The sequence below is a fragment of the Ovis aries genome, chromosome 24 (genome assembly GCF_016772045.2).
Source record: "Ovis aries strain OAR_USU_Benz2616 breed Rambouillet chromosome 24, ARS-UI_Ramb_v3.0, whole genome shotgun sequence".
In the NCBI taxonomy this organism is placed as follows: domain Eukaryota; kingdom Metazoa; phylum Chordata; class Mammalia; order Artiodactyla; family Bovidae; genus Ovis; species Ovis aries.
Window position 1 is genome coordinate 36,965,712 of NC_056077.1, and position 17,123 is coordinate 36,982,834.

Consider the following 17,123-nt stretch of genomic DNA (forward strand, 5'->3'; position numbering starts at 1 on the left):
TAAGTTTTTGAGTGAAAACGTTGTGTATCAAATGACATATTGACAGTTTATGCGACCCAGATCTGCACCCTTACAAGATGAAAGGGATTGTTGTCTCTAGGGAGTCATCTTGCTGTCACCAGAGAAAACTGCTCTTGACATGAAGCAGGCATTCTTATGTCTTCTAAGAGGGCTGGTTAATGCATGTGCACGAGGTACCCTAAAGGAGAGGGTGGCCCAAATGTAGAGAAGGAATTTTATGTATGAAAATTTTTTCTTTTTTTGTTGTTGTCAACCTTTTTTGTTCAACCCTTTTATTAAAAAAAATCGGGATATAGTTGCTTTATAATATTATGTTTAGCATAGGGAGCTCAGCTTGGTGCTCTGCGGTGATCTAGATGGGTGGGATGGAGGCCCAAGAGGGAGGGGATATACATTGTAAAGCAACTATACTCCAATTAAAAAAATTTTTTTTTTGTTTTGCCTTAAAAAGAAGTTTGTATCATTCTGTATGGATACACAACAATTTGTTTATCCATTCATCCACTGATTTTGTTTCCACCCTTTTGCTTTGGGGAATAGCACTGCAATGGATATGAAGATACGTGTATTTGAGAAACTGTTTTCAGTTCTCTTAGACATCTATCCAAAAGCGCAATTCTTGAGTCATGTGGTAATTCTATGCCAACCTTGCAGAGGAGCTGCCAAACATTTTCCATGATGGCTGTACCACTTTACAATCCCACCAGCATGAACGAGCCATCCAATTTGTACACATTCTCACCAATACTTGCTTTTTACCTTTTTTATTTATAACCATCGTAGTGCTTGTGATGCAACAAGATTTCTGAAACTTTGATTTTCTGTAACTAAAATAAAAAATCCAAGTGGTTAAGAATCTATAAGAATTTGCCAGAGATTGTTGTTGTTCAGTTGCTCAGTCATGTCCAACTCTTTGTGACCCCATGGACTGCAGCATGCCAGGCTCTCCTGTCCTTCACCATTTCCTAGAGTTTGCTCAAACTCATGTCCATTGAGTCGGTGATGCCATCTAACCATCTCATCCTCTGTCATCCCATTTTCCTCCTGCCTTCAATCTTTCCCAGCATCAGGGTCTTTTCCAATGCATGGCTGTTTGCATCAGGTGGCCAAAGTATTGGAGCTTCAGCTTCAGCATCAGTCCCTCCAATGAATATTCAGGGTTGAATTCCTTTAGGATCAATTGGTTTGATTGCCAGAGATAGAGGGGGAGAAAGGAGAGGAAAGAGTGTGGAGGGAACCTACTTCAGGAGGCCCCTGAGCCTTCTACGTGCTCCAGGGACACCTATGCTCTCTGCTATATAGACGGTTGGCTAGTAGGGATCCACAGAGCATGACTGATACGAAGGCCTTGGGTGAGTTATTTAAACCTTCTCAACCTCAGTTGCCTAAACTATATAATGAGAGTTAACAGCTTTCCTCCTAAAGGAGTGCATACCAGACCAAACAAGTCCCTGATCCATGACCTAAAGGGCTTGGGTCCTGGATCTCCAAGCTGGCCTTCTGGTGGCTTTGACTAAAGAGAACATGTGACCTCACCCATCAGATACCTGATCCTTAGCAGACCCTCTAGAAAGGTGCACTCATATGAGTTCATAAACCGTTAATTAGTATCAAGACTTCTAGAGTAAATACAAACTATTGAATGTCTTTTGTCAGCAAATTACAGTGAAAAATAATTAAAATTATTAGGAGTTTGCTGAGTGTGAACTCTTCATTTTTTCATTCCTTATTGGTTGTGTTTAAATGGCTCATTTACCACCTGCTGTGTATGGAGATACTGAATCAAAAATGTTTAGGACAGTATTTCCTGGATTCTAATTGGGGTTAGGGGTGTCTGTCCTGCTGTGTGAGTTCAGGGCCCTGAGTGGGACCTCCAGCCCCACGTTCCCCAACCCTATAGGTGCCAAATACCCCTGGGTTGAAATCCCTCCCACTCTCCTCCTCCTGGCTTGGGGTAGCAATTGTTTCTAGAAAGTTCCCAAACTTGAGTCCACTGTTGGTAAGGAAAAGATAAAATCCCAAAGGAACAAACAGGAGTAAGAAGAGCACATTCCCTACTTACAGACACAGAGTATTTATAAGATTCAGTCAAGACTTCCAGGCAGTTACCAGATTCCTTTTCCTGGGCTGAGTCATTCATTCCCACCCTGAGTCACTGGGAGTATTGGATGCTACTCATAACAGGCCACCCAAACTCTGGATAATCTCCCTGGGCCAAACTAAAGCTTATTCACCTGGGAGTTTGTACATCCTGGGAGATAGGGCCAGTCTATGATGGGGTGCAGAAAGCTGGTTCTGCCCCCAACTGGGATCCACTCTGGATTACAAGTCTGTCTCAGATTCCCTGTGGGACTGGGCTCTGCAGAAACCACATCTTCAACTCAGCTTTCCCTTCTGCCCTACTCAGGTCCCCGCATCCCTTTACTTGAGATCGCTCTCTCAGTATTTGTGCCAGAACCCCTGTATCAGGTTCTGCTTTTAAGGAACCCAACCTAAGACAGAGACTGAGTCCAAGCCAATGTGTGTACAGTGACATTCAGCTGAGGGACATAGAGGTGTTGAAATTCAGCGCAAAGTCTTTGGTCTAAGCAATGCAAAGACCACATTTACCCAAAGCCACTTGTCCTCATTTGCCCAAAGCTGCTGATGAGTCTAGACTCAGTCCTGGACAGTGCTGGGATTTTAAACTTAGGAGCTCCAGCTTCAGAGGCACCCATCTCTCAGTCAGAGTGTGGTGCTGCCTCCTTATAAGAAAGCCAAACAAAGAAGACCAGGGTGAGAGATGGAGAGAGCTATGTAAGCCAAAAGGAGCCCTTGTGACCACGAGCCTGAACAAATAATCACAAACCTATGGAAGAGTCTGTTGAAAGATCTATTTTTCTTATTCATCTCAGAGCAAATTGCCAACCTGATAATTCATACCCCCGTATTACCCACAAACAACATCTCCTATGTGACCACAATACGACCTACAAGTCCGGAGGTTAATGCACATCACTAGCAGCTAAACTCAGAGCCCCAGACCCCCACCTGCCCAACCACGTCCTTGTAGCAGAAGGGACCACCTCCTGAGCTACATTAGGACATCACCTCTTTGTGGTCTCTTTCATCTGCAACGTGTTCAGTCCATCTCTGGTTTCCATGATGTCACCTCTTTCAAAGATTCCAAACCAGTCACAAACCAGGAGGAGGATGCTCCCCTACTTGAGTTTGTCTGACTCTTCAGATTTCCTGCCTCCTTGGCAGGATTATCACACAGGTGAAGTGAGTTCTCAGTGTGTCCCATCAGGCGAAGCGCCAGCTATTTATCCCATTCCTGATGCCGCTGTCTGATCCCTTGATGAAAGGGGTGTCTGCCAGATTTCTCTGCTCTGATGCTCCCCTTTCCCTCTATAATTAGTGGGCATTTGGAGCAGCAGTACTTTGAAGCTGTGAGTTTCCTCATGAAATTGCAATATATATGTATATTCGTACATACATATACATATGTATATACATAGTCCCCTCAGCTTGGCTCAGTGTCCTTTCAACACGTCCCCCTCAATGTTTACATTTCCCTGCTTTCTAGCCCAAGATGGTCCATCGTCATCACATACTTTCCGAACCCCGGAATCAGCCTTTTCTTTAAGGATCCCTGGTTCATTTCAGTGGAAAACGATATTTCTAATCCAAGGTCTGGGCACAAAGTGTGCTTATGGCTAAGAAGGTGTCCCTGTTTCTAACACACATTAGTGAAAAGCAGTAGGTATTACGTGTTTCGTAGTTACACAAACATGAACACATACCTACTTGTCTATATCTGTATCCATCTGTATGGAAAAGCAGGTATTTACCTGATAATTCAGTTTCAACCCCTGACCAACAGGGTTTCTTCTAGTTTCTCCGCCTCTGAACCAGTGACTCCTTCTCTGACAGTGAGAATGCTGGCCTCCAACATCTTTCATATGTATTACTTGATCAGTCCTTCGCTATGAGCCCAATCCATGATCCATCCCTTTCCACTCATGATGCCCCCTCACCCTACAGGCCACCCTGACAAGTGAGCATTTTGGGTTCCCTCACCCGTGCCCGGCTGCCATCCCTGCGAACACCCTCCCCTCCCTACTCGGTCTCTGATTTGGAGCCACTGTCCTCCTCTCTGGCCCCACCCAGACGTGTGAGGCTGCCCACTTTCTGTGGCCCACCTTCGGGTTTAGGACTGGATTGTCCAGGAAGAGATGGCAGGCAGGGGAAGGAGAGGGGAGGGAAGGGGCAGGAAAGGGAAAGGAAGGGCTGTGTGCAGCTTCTGACCCCACTGAAACTGACCAGTGCACGTAGCCTGTCTCCCCAGTCAACCATCTTTTATTCCATGTTTACTGTGTTAAGATGGTTGGGGGTTGAGGGTGGAATACAAAGAGGTATGGAAAAATATGTGCTCCAAAAAAAGGTAGATTTAAACTAAAAGGGTAGATTTAAAAGGTAGATTTCTAAACACTGGGCAAAGTCGTAGTCAATTAACTCTTACCTATTTAATATGTTAAGATGGAGTTTTGAAAATGGCCCCGCCCACCAGCAATTGTGATAGTCAAAAAGTATTTGGTCACTGCATCCCCAGACTGAGCTGTACACTTCCACCCTAATGCGCACAAAGGCATCAGGTAATACTCTTGTAAACAGATGCTTATTGTCTTGCTCAATATAATGTTTTATTTAGCATATTCAAAATAAAATTTGTGATAGAAATATCATTCCAGTCACCATTTTAATTCTTATTTTCATTAAAGTCTGTCGATAAGATTGTTGAGAAATCTTCATTCTGACCAGTGCTCAGGAGGAGTAGATGGTACTAACTGGGGTGGATGGAGCGTGTCCTATGAGAACCCGTGAAGCTGAGTGGCACTTACTAATCGCCTCCTTTGTATGGCACATAGTATATAATGATCCAGGCAGGCAGTGAGAAAGCTGAATGATTATGCAGAATCCCTGCTCGCCATCAAGTACAGCAGGCGAAGTCCATCTTCATTTATTGGTTTTATCAAAGCAGGTCACGTCTCTGGTATTCTGAGATGCAGCTTTCTTCCAAACCAAAGTGAAAATCCTTAGAGAAAGTCAGGCTCCACTTGTGGTCCCAGGCCTCTGGGCACAACCTTTAGAATAACAGGTTGTTCTGGCTGCGTAAGTCCTTGAGTGTATAATTTCAGGGGGATCTGCAACAGTTAAACAAGCACATGAGAACCGATTAATGAAGCCCTGCTAACAAACAAACAAAAAAAAGCAAAGTCGACGAGAAACTGCTTTACAAATATCGGGCATGACTTAGTGACAAAAACAACAACAAAGCTTTCAGCATGATATATATTGGATTATTTTAAACTACTAGTTCTATATGTTTAGTAGATACAAGGGCAGATAAGGGGACAGCTAAGCTGTCTGTATTTCCTTAAATGAATTTTAATAGTTTACATCTTCGAGAGAGTTGGTTTATTTAACATATTTATAAAACGTGGGAAGAAAGTTGCTCACAGTATTCCCTTATCATGTCCTATCAGAATTTAACTTCCGCTTTTATTGAGATATAATTGATTTATAGCAGTGCATATATTTAAAGTATACAGCATAATTATTTATTTATATAGGTCATAAAATTGTTACCATGGTAAGTTTCGTTAACACTCATCATCTCATATAGAAAGAAAAGAAAAAGAAATAAAAATGTTGTTTCCCCTGTGAGAGAAGTCTTAGGATGCACTCACTTACATCATACGGAAATGGTAACAACAGTCACTGTGCTTTGCACGACAGCCCTGCTGCTGCTGCTGCTAAGTCGCGTAAGTCATGTCTGACTCTGAGCGACCCCATAGACGGCAGCCCACCAGGCTCCGTCATCCCTGGGATTCTCCAGGCAAGAACACTGGAGTGGGTTGCCATTTCCTTCTCCAATGCATGAAAGTGAAAAGGGAAAGTGAAGTCGCTCAGTCGTGTCCGACTCTTAGCGACCCCATGGACTGCAGCCCACCAGGCTCCTCCAGCCATGGGATTTTCCAGGCAAGAGTACTGGAGCGGGGTGCCATTGCCTTCTCCGATGACAGCCCTAGTACTCATTTATAACTGAAAGTTTGTACCTTTTGACCGCCTTCATTCAATTTTGCTTGTCTATCTTTGATTCTTTATATTTATTCTGAGCTATGTCAAGAGGGATAGTGATAACATTCATCCCTCATTCATTCCACAAAATACCTATTTGAGCACCTATTCTGTATCAGGCTTGATACAAAGTCAGGCTGGCCTGTGTTCTTCTTGATTTAAATTTTAAGTAAAAATACCGAGTATTTAAAATGTACCAGATTCTTAGGCATTATGGCAAAATTTTTCCATCAATTTTACTATGCAAGCAGTGGCTGAGACGTGCTGTCAGAAGAGCCTGTCTAAGTTCTGGTGGGAAGAGCATCACTGAAAAGTCACGATGAAAAGTCACTGCTCTCGTGACTGTGCACACACTTCCATCCAGTGAATTTGAAACCAAATTTAAAATCTTTCTTCCATTCACTGCATGGTGTGCAGTCCTGCCCCACTATCTGCATTGACTCCAGATGACCTTTATAGTTAGGTCTTCATGGAGCTGCTGATTTAGCCCTCCAGTGATGATTGACAAGTAAAGGTTTCAGGTGACTCCAAACAGATTCTCTGGCTGATAGAAAAAGTTATCTTTTGAATTGATAACATGCCTGGATATATAGAGATCCATCAGTTAAAAAGCAACTCCCAATAAAATGTTATTAATGCAGAAAGTGAATTGCTGACCTGTGTTTCTTTACAAGGTATGAAGGAGAAGTTCTGAAGGATTCTGACGAGAGCGAGTTTTATGTTCATTAAAGCGAACCTCATGCCAAGGCAGTTTCGGGGTCCAGTTCCAAAAGGCAGGTAGACGTAAGGATTTATGCTGTCCTTGTTCTTCTTACTGAACCTGGATCCACAACAGTAGACGAAACAAGTGAATGAAACAGAAAAACCAGAAGAGCTGCAGGTCTGAGGTTTTAACTTAACTCTTGGACCAGTAGCATAAAGAGATTTCTGTGGGCTGGTGACCGAATACTGCTGTGGGGAGAAAGATAAGTTCCACTGTCTGGACCCTACAGAAGCTTTCACTCCTGTTGAGTTGAGGTAATGGTTATTTAAAGAAAATGTATCTTTAAACTCTAAATTTACGTTCAGGGTGGTGACATGTTCACTGTCTGAAAGGTAGTTAGGAAATGAATGTGACTGAAGGAAACATGGGTTCCTATCTCCAAGCACACTTACGTCGCTCATGTGCTCATGGGGGAAGGAAGCAGGAGAAACATCTCTGAGGATTTAAATTGTTATATTTCATCTGCTTTCCCTCTTTTCCCTTCCAATCTCCATGTGTCATTGTCTCTCTGCCTCTCTCTGCCACACACAAAATGCTTAGGTCAGTAGAGTTATGTCAGCACGTGATGCCAGGCTACTCTAGATAACCACTGATTTCCTTGTCTATCTGTTCCACTAGCCTATAAATTCCTTGATGGTTAGATCTCTGTTTTATACAAATTTGACTCCTCAGTATTTTAATATGTCAAGGAGAAATGTATATTTGGGGAAAGTGATAATAGCATTGTGGTGACATATATTTAAAAGAGTCCTTATTTTGAAAAACATTATGTAATATTTACAGACAATGTGACGAAATAATATGGAGAGAGAAGGGCAGCGGTGTCATGTGAATGGTGCACACATGGGTTGATGCTTCTTAAGCAGGGAAGAGACCCGCACAGATATACACTGTACAGCAGAAACCAGCACAACTAGCGATATACTGCAGTAAAAATGTATCTCATAGGCTTGTGCCTATAGAACATATTTGTATATGTTTCAAATACACCCATACTTGTATATGTTTGTAAAATTCTCCATAATAGGCCTTTGTAAATATTTGGTTCCCCACTCCGTGGCCCAGTCCCTGACATACACAGGTAAGCGCTAAATCTCTGCTTGACGGCTGAGTGAATGAAAGGGAAGTACAGTGAGTGGTCTCTGGTTTTAGTTTCCTGATGCTGCAGGAGGGGGCGCTGCTGAGTTTGAGGGAGAAACAGCACCCCTGGTCCGGAACAGAGGACTCGGTGGACTCTGACTCTTCTATCAACAAGTACTGTGTGTCACCGCTATGGTAGAACTTGGACGTCAGGGCAAACAAGACCACCTGTGGCCATCAGGGTGAAATGAAATGACAACCCATAGTCAGGGTGAAATGAAAGTCCAGATCCCAGCCAGTGCCTGAAAAGTTCATTCCAAACCTTGATCCCTGCACACGAAATGGGAGAGAATCAACTCTATCCAGAGTTCAAGCTGTGCCCAAACCAGACCTTCGCTCTTAATTCCTGAAAAGGATACTCAACAGCTCTCCAAGGAGGAAGTCTAGACGTCTAGAGAGCAGAGGACTTCTCTTTGGAAAGTCACCAAAGACTGAGACAGAAGGGAGCTGGCCCAGGCCTGCAGCCAAGACAGAACCAGGGCCCCTGGGTGCTCCTCCATCCTCAGCGAGGATGCTTGAGCCACAGGGATGAGACCACTGGTCTCCAGCCTGTGCTCCCACAATAATAAGAGGAAACAGCAGCCAGTGTCTAAAAATTAGGAATGTGGGAACATGTGTGAATTCAGAGAGCTAGGAGAGAATAGAAAGGCTTAAAGGAAATAAAAAGCCTATACACCTGAAATAAGACAGTAGTAAGCTGGATGGCATCAGCAACTTGGACAAGAGTTTGGGTGAACTCCAGGAGGTGGTGATAGATAGGGAAGCCTGGCGTGCTGCAATTCATGGGGTTGCAAAGAGTTGGACACGACTGAGTGAGTGACTGAACTGAACTGAACTGAACTGAAGGTAACTTATGGAATATGCATACAAACATATGTACATAGAATATTGTTTATAGTTTATTATTACATAAATTAAGCCATTTAGAACTAATATATAAGAATACCACCCAAAGTTTCAAAAATCTATATATGCATAGAAAACTGTCCACAAGGACATACATTATTAATGAGGCCTATCTTACTGTATTAGGAATAAAGACAGCTAATAATTTTCTTTTTTCTAATCTAGTTTGAATAATTCAACTCAAACAATGAACACAGTTAAAGAGAAAAATCTTTTAAACAATAAAAAGATATACAAGAAAATGGTTGCCTGGTTACCCATTTGACACCTATAATAAGAGTTGTCAAAACATGCAGGCACCAAGAAGGATGAGGGTGGGTGTCTCTTCTCCAGGGTCTGTACCTTTCGGGACGGAACTCCTCAGGCTCTGGCCAGAACTCTGGGTTGTTGTGAAGCACGAAGAGCGGCACCATCACTGTTGTCCCTTTGGGAATGGACACCCCGCGGATTTCCACATCCTTCTTACAGAGCCTCTCAAGTCTCCCGGCAATTGGAAACATTCTCAGAGTTTCATTCACCACCATGTCAAGATACTCCATCTGTACCAGGGCATCATAGGTGGGAGGGGCCTTGGAAGAGAATAACAGATTTTGATAAATTAAGATTTTGGATCAACTTTCAACTCCATCGATGTAGTCCTATTGAAATGTCAGGTGCTCCAGGGAATAATTTAAATCGATCAAGGACATTTATGGACATCTTAGTATCTATCATGTCCTTTGACCTCTCAAGGGCCCATTGAGATGTGGAATTGTGAGGACTTGGAAGATGCTGGGACAGTGCCCTAACCAGGGCTTGAAGTCCTGCACATTGTCATGCAGTGTATTTCTTTCTCAGGAGAACAAAAGTGAGCAATAGACTAAAACCCTTACTCTTAAGTGAAATAGGCCAAAATCACTGTTTCTTTTTGACAGTGAGGCCACGTGTAAGTACCAAGGAAAGACAATGTGTGAAAGAGCAAATCCCCTATTCAACATGAAGGTTCTCAGTTGAAGGCTCCTGACTGCTCATTCTTTTCATTATATGTATACAGTTTGGAAAGACTACATTAAATGAAAAGTCTATAAATAATTTGGGGAGAAACGAATTCCTTTCTAAACCAAATCCGCAAGTGAAGAATAAGACAGAGTGCTACCAGCAACACAGTTTCAGTCCTAGAGGAAGTTACAAGAGAATCAGAACCCTCAACTCCACCCTCTGTTGCTGCAAGAGTCCTCTATTGTCCCTGTAGGTGTGACCAGAAGGTTTGAAGGTCTAAATAAGCCACTCCAGCCCCAGGGGCCAGCTCTCCTTATACCACAAAGAACAGTTTTTGCAGATATCTGAGACTAGTGAGGCTGGTATGTGGCTGTCACATGGGGTTATATTTAAGGGGCAACATTGTGGAGGATAAGAGTGGCTCAAGAGCCAACACCCTGGATCACAGCTTGACTTGATCACCACCAGGTACACGACTAGTGCCTGGAAGTATTTCATCTCCCTGTAGCTCAGGTATCTCATACGTTACATGGAGACAGATGGAGCTGACCGTCCAGAGGGCTGTGTGGCAGAGACACTCACTGCTCACCCAGCATCCATGTAGTCCCCGTATTTCCCAGGCCATCTGAAGTTACGGGAAACCAACTTTGCCAAAGGGCTGTGAACTGAGGTGGTTATGTCAGTTCAGAGACAAAATATTTGAAAAGTCAGTGAGCAACTCTCAGGTTTCTATTCCCCAGATAACAAGAATGTTTCAGATAAGGCATTTACAAGAAGGTGGAGCCTCATCCTGTATCCCCTAGTGACTCTGTGGAGCAGAATGGTGTACTCATTCCTCCACTAACAATCCATGTTGGATGTATAGATGTGGGTTAAAAGTAAACCTTTGCTATGAAAGCCCCTGAGATTTTTAGGCTAATCTGTTACTGAGGCATAACCTAGACTCTCCTGACTAAGACTAATTTTATGAAGGTTAGATTCATTCATAAATGGAAAGTGTTTAGATAGACATAGATAGTAAGAAGTAAGTATTAGCCAATAGTGGTATTGTTATTATAAGTATTATTATAAAAAGAGGAGAGCACAAAGCTTTAACTACTCTCTGTCTCTTAGTGACTTTTTCGTCTTATCGCACCAAGATAATCCCAAAATAAGATTTACCAGAGAAGACACAGCATCTGTAACTTAGGTAGGCGCGACTATCTATCCTTTTCTTGTATCTAACTCTGCGATTCCCTCCCATTCTCATTCAGGTTGCTCAGGTGGCTCACCTTGAATTAGTGGAAAGCTGGCTAGTGTGATGTGAGCAGCCTGTTTGAAAGTCACCCACAAGACTGGGCTTCTTGATCTTGACACCTACTATTGCCCTGAGTTGCAGACATGTGGAATATGAGACATGTGTAGACCATGTGTGGAGCTGAGTCAGCCCAGCTAGTTAGCCATGGCTAGCCTAGATCAGCCAACACCCAGGCCATAGCAAGTCCAGCCGTAGTGGCAAAGTATCTGCCTGCTGTGCAGGAGCCGCAGGAGACACAGGATCGATGCTTGGGTTGGGAAGATCCCCTGGAAGAGGTCTTGGCAACCCACTCCAGTATTCTTGCCTGGAGAATCCTATGGAGAGAGGAGACTGGCGGGCTACAGTCCACAGGGTTGCAAAGAGTCAGACATGACAAGCAAATTAGCATGCAGCATGCCTGCAAGCAGACACTAGAGCAATAGATGTTCACTGTTAGATGCCACCAAGATTCTGTGATTTTTTAACGTGGCATACAGTAATATGTGATATGCCAGTACCAGCATTTTTTTCACAGTACCCACATTCCTGTGTGTGCAATGCATTATCTATGTTTCCCCTTTGTTTTGTACACCTAGATCCTTCTTAAATAGCGCAGGTAAAAAATTTGAGGCTTATGCTTTCTGCAAATATGTTCAAGAAGCAGCAAGAAGGCATTTTTGCTAAGGCTTCACCTTCCCCCTCTCTCTGCAGGTATCATCACTCACCTTATTGGGGAAAGTCGCATCAATCTCCTCCTGCAGCTTCTGCTGGACATCAGGGTGAGTGGCCAATTCATATATAATGAAGGAAAGAGAAGTGCTAGTGGTCTCATAGCCACCAAAAATAAAGATAGTAGTTTGGGCCACGAGTTCTACATCAGACAGAGCTAAAAGGAGACAAGAGACATTTTATAGTATATAAAACACATCAATATAAAACATCACAGTTTAGATGATGAGAAATCAAATGAAACTGCCAAATGCAAATGGGGAAAATTTGAAAGCAATTAGAGTCAAACTGGGAGTGTTTTGTATTCTCAGTCTTCCAAGGGAGGGGAAATACGTATACCTATGGCCGATTCACGTTGTTGTATGGCAGAACCCAATAATATTGTAAAAAAAATTACTGTTTATAATAGCCAGGACATGGAAGCAACCTAGATGTCCATCAGCAGATGAACGGATAAGGAAGCTGTGGTACATATACACAATGGAGTATTACTCAGCCATTAAAAAGTATACATTTGAATCAGTTCTAATGAGATGGATGAAACTGGAGCCGATTATACAGAGTGAAGTAAGCTGGAAAGAAAAACACCAATACAGTATACTAACACATATATATGGAATTTAGAAAGATGGTAATGATAATCCTGTATGCAAGCCAGCAAAAGAGACAAAGATGTATAGAATGGACTTTTGGACTCTGGGGGAGAGGGAGAGGGTGGGATGATTTGGGAGAATGGCACTGAAACATGTATACTATCATGTAAGAAACGAATCACCAGTCTATGTTCAATACAGGATACAGGATGTTTGGGGCTGGTGCACAGGGATGATTCAGAGAGATGATATGGGGTGGGAGGTGGGAGAGGGGTTCAGGATTGGGAACTCATGTACACCCGTGGTGGATTCATGTTAATGTATGGCAAAATCAACACAGTATTGTAAAGTAAAATAAAGTAAAAATAAAAATTAAAAAAAGAGAAAGAGACATGTGTACCCCAATGTTCATTGTAGCACTGTTTATAATATCCAGGACATGGAAGCAACCTAGATGTCCATCAGCATATGAATGGATAAGAAAGCTGTGGTACATATACACAATGGAGTATTACTCAGCCATTAAAAAGAATACATTTGAATCAGTTCTTTCTTTTAAAAAATATAAATGTATTTATTTTAATTGGAGGTTAATTACTTTACAATATTGTATTGGTTTTGCCATACATCAGCATGAATTGACGAGGTGGATGAAACTGGAGCCTATTATACAGAGTGAAGTAAGCCAGAAAGAAAAACACCAATACAGTATAAGTAAGTAAGTGAAGTCGCTCAGTTGTGTCCAACTCTTTGAGACCCCATGGACTGTAGCCCACCAGGCTTCTCTGTTCATGGGATTCTCCAGGCAAGAATCCTGTAGTGGGTTGCCATTTCCTTCTCCAGGGGATCTTCCCGACCCAGGGATCGAACCCGGGTCTCCCATATTGCAGACAGACACTTTAACCTCTGAGCCACCAGAGAAGCCCAATACAGTATACTAACACATATATATGGAATTTAGAAAGGTGGTAATGATAACCCTGTATGCGAGACAGCAAAAGAGACACAGATGTACAGAACAGTCTTTTGGACTCTATGGGAGAGGGCGAGGGTGGGATGATTTGGGGGAATGGCATGGAAACATGTATAATATCATATAAGAAATGAATCGCCAGTCCAGGTTCGATACAGGATCCTTGGGGCTGGTGCACTGGGATGACCTGGAGGGATGGTACGGGGAGGGAGGTGGGAGGGGGGTTCAGGATGGGGAACACGTGTATGCCCGTGGTGGATTCATGTTGATGTGTGGCAGAACCAATACTATATTGTAAAGTAAAAAAAAAAAAAAAAAAAAAAGAAGAGGCAAAGAAAGAGAAGGAAACTCTGAGTTGCAGGTAGAAGGAAAACATTGATGCTGCCTCAATTCAGTTTGTGGAGGGTGCTGGCTATTCCAGCATGCATCTCCTATAGTCTATTAATAATAAAACCATGTTGAAAAGTTAAAAAAAAAATAAAGGGAACCAGCTGTTTTTTGAAAAAACAGCTGATTCCAGAGCTACTCAGGGGTAAGAGAAACCTGGATTATCTTACATCAGAAAGTGAAGAAGTTCTTAGAAAAAGATAATTTAAAGGACAGTGGAAACTCTGTATGCACTGACAGTACATCCTTATACATTTGTCAAAACCCATGGAATGTGTAATACTAAGAATGAACCCTAAGGTCAACTATACACTTTGGATGATAATGATGTATTAATGTAGGTTCATTGATTCTAACAAATGCACAACTCTGGTGTGGTCTTTTGATAGTGGGGGGAAGATTGTGTGTAGTTGGGGCAGGACGTATATTGGAAATCTCTATACTTTGCACTCAATTTTCTTATAAAACTAACTATTCTAAAAATAGTCCATTAAAAAAAGATTTAAAATGAAGCAAGGAGAAAAGAAAAAAGAATATAAGATCCTACTTGAAAAAGCTCCAGTGGACAAACCAGAAAGAACTGGAGAATCAGAATGAGAAGTGATGTAAGAGAGTACATGAGATCATGCTATATAAATACAAATGAACAAGTAAGCCAGCAAGAGAGAACGGAGAGCTTCCCTACAAAAGAACATCAACTGATGAATACGGAAGAATGATGGGATCAGAAAGTCATCATGTTATACCCGTCATGGCAACAATGGTTTCAGCCAGAAACCATCCATGTGTCATAAAATAAATAGGTGACAATTTGAAGAGAAACAGTGTATTTCCAGTCTCAAAGGCTTCTCTCACAAGTCATTTATTAATTACAAAAGGGAAAAAATAATCTCTAGAGTAGAGTAAGCTCTATACAACCTTAACCAAGAGTTCCAAGTTAAGGGCACCAACAGTGGGGCAATGTGGATCTGGAGCAGCCTGAGAATCGATATTAGAACAAAGCTCCCCAGAGGTTCAGCGGCAGGCGATCCGCTGAGCATGACTCACTTCCGGGCCTGACATCCTTGCTATAGTTGCCCTTTCGAGCTCTGAACAAAGTTGTGCCTGAAAACTTCCAGGAAGTGCCACAGTCTACTTTCTGCACAAGTGTCTTTCTTCAATTTGGCAGAAATTCTCACATGCTTGGAAAACTTCCTGCACATTTTGAGAACCGCACCCTACCTATGTGCCTTCCCATGGTGGCCCCTGTGAAGCTCTCCATGGTTACCTTTATGGGTATCAATTTCTTTGGAATTCTGAGAGTTAATCATTAGCTGAAGTAAATCCACTCGATTCTGGAAACAGAAAGAGAAATCAATTTTAGAAATTACTTGTGAAGATGGAAATAAATCAGGAGTGTATATTTAACTTCTTTCCTGAAAGTATGGCCCCTTAAAGAGCAAGATCTAACTAATATTGCCTGAGTCCTCAGTGAACACAGCCACCCACCTACAAATCTTAGAGACCATGATGCTTCCCTGAGAGAAACCCAGCCATCACGTCCAACCGGTTTTTTGTCCTCACTCTCTCTGATCTTTGGTTTCTTTGACTTTTGAAACAGCTTCTTTTTTAAAAAATATAAATTTATTTATTTAATTACTTTACAATATTGAGGGAGAGGGTGGGATGATTTGAAACAGCTTCTTAACCAGATAGTTATCTGCTGTCTCTCCTGTCACACCTGTTTGCTCAGGAACAGGTCCATGACTTCAATCCTTTTTTCCCCTTCAACTTTAACTCTTAATGAATGGACACACAAATCAACTCCCTCACATTGCATAGGTCACCAGCAGATTTTGCAGAAGCATCTACAAACTCTTGACCCTCCCAGGACTCTACACATTCTTCAGTGACATCCTATAAGCAGCCCATCTCTCCTAACCTGCAGACAACTTTGTGCTGGCCTCACGGCCTCATGAAGGCCAAATTGGGTTAACCCACTTGCGGCTTCATTGGCCAGAGAAGACACCCGCTTGCTTCAGACTATGACAGGGCTCAACTTTTTAAAAGACTGCAATGTATCAGGCAGCTGATGGAGTCTTTCATCAGACAACCTATAAAATGTGAGGCTTGGCATTGAAGTAATTCTTTACCAAGCTAATATTTGGTGAAATATCAGTAAAATTATTTTTAATCGGTAACTCTTGTCTCTCATATACTAATTAGCATGCTTTTCACTGTATTTAAACTGCTCTCTGGTCATACTCTCATTTTCTTCCCCATCCTTTTCCTCTTCCATTGCCCCCCAAATTTATAGAACCATCCTATTCTATACTCCATAGTTTTCTACCTATCTTTTAAAAATGCAAAGATGCATATAAGTCAGATGTACACAGCGCAAAAAATTATCAAAAAGTGAACACCCACTTGTAACCACCACCAGACTTTACCGTTTGTTTATCTGTGAGGCGACTTTCTTTAATCTTCTTTACAGATTTTGTGAAAAAGTCCACAGTACTTTTTGGAAATATAGTAATGTTTAATAGTTCAAAAACTGGGTTGAGAAACGGAAATAATACTGCAGGGAATAAGATAAAAGGAAGCTCAGTGAAAATGCAAATTTTACTTTGCATTTAGCAAATATAGTTTACCTTTAGCAAATATAATTTGCTCTATCAATCAAAAGAGTAAAACTACCAGGATACTCAATCATGACCCATTGCCTCTAGACCTTTGCTCAGACTTCCAAGTCAATGACTGATCAAGGCCAAGTCCACATCTAGGGACCATCACTATAGTAGTGAGATCAGTGGTTCCCTCTGCATCCTTGGACTGACCAAAGAACAGGATTACATTCCGGCACCTCATGGCCTTTAATTCTTGGACTAGCATCTCTTTGGATAAACCAGACCAAATTCTGTTACTTCAATTAATTGTGAAGTTTAAAGAAAAATAATCATGATCAAAATAATACAGTATGTGTTTTTCTGCCACAATGGAATAGAATTAGAAATCAATAATGGAAAGACAATTAAGAGATACACAAATATGTGGAAATTAAATAACACACTCCTAAATAACCAATGGGTTGTAGAAGACATAAAAAGGGCAATCGATATTAAAAGAACAAAGATCCTAAATCAAGAACCTAAATTTCCACCTTTACACTCTGAAAGGAGAAGCACAAACAACACTTAAAGTAAGTAGAAGGCAGAAAATGGTAAAGAGAAGTGAAGACACTGTAATGAGTAGGAG

General features: G+C 41.9%; 1 protein-coding gene across 5 annotated transcripts in view; it reads right to left on the reverse strand.

Annotated features, from left to right (window-relative positions):
• Positions 1–4,684: 4,684 nt before the first annotated feature.
• LOC101110727 (cytochrome P450 3A28) overlaps positions 4,685–17,123 on the reverse strand; it is a 32,672-nt gene continuing 20,233 nt past the window's right edge. For all 5 annotated transcript variants that reach the window (XM_012104567.5, XM_060405684.1, XM_060405683.1 and 2 more), the window contains 6 exons: positions 16,319–16,446; positions 15,157–15,223; positions 11,933–12,093; positions 9,296–9,522; positions 6,802–6,964; positions 4,685–5,207 (listed from right to left, as the gene is read on the reverse strand). In XM_012104567.5, the coding sequence (XP_011959957.3) occupies positions 5,100–5,207; positions 6,802–6,964; positions 9,296–9,522; positions 11,933–12,093; positions 15,157–15,223; positions 16,319–16,446 (854 nt within the window). In that variant the 3' untranslated portion in view covers positions 4,685–5,099. The remainder of the gene's footprint in view (positions 5,208–6,801; positions 6,965–9,295; positions 9,523–11,932; positions 12,094–15,156; positions 15,224–16,318; positions 16,447–17,123) is intronic.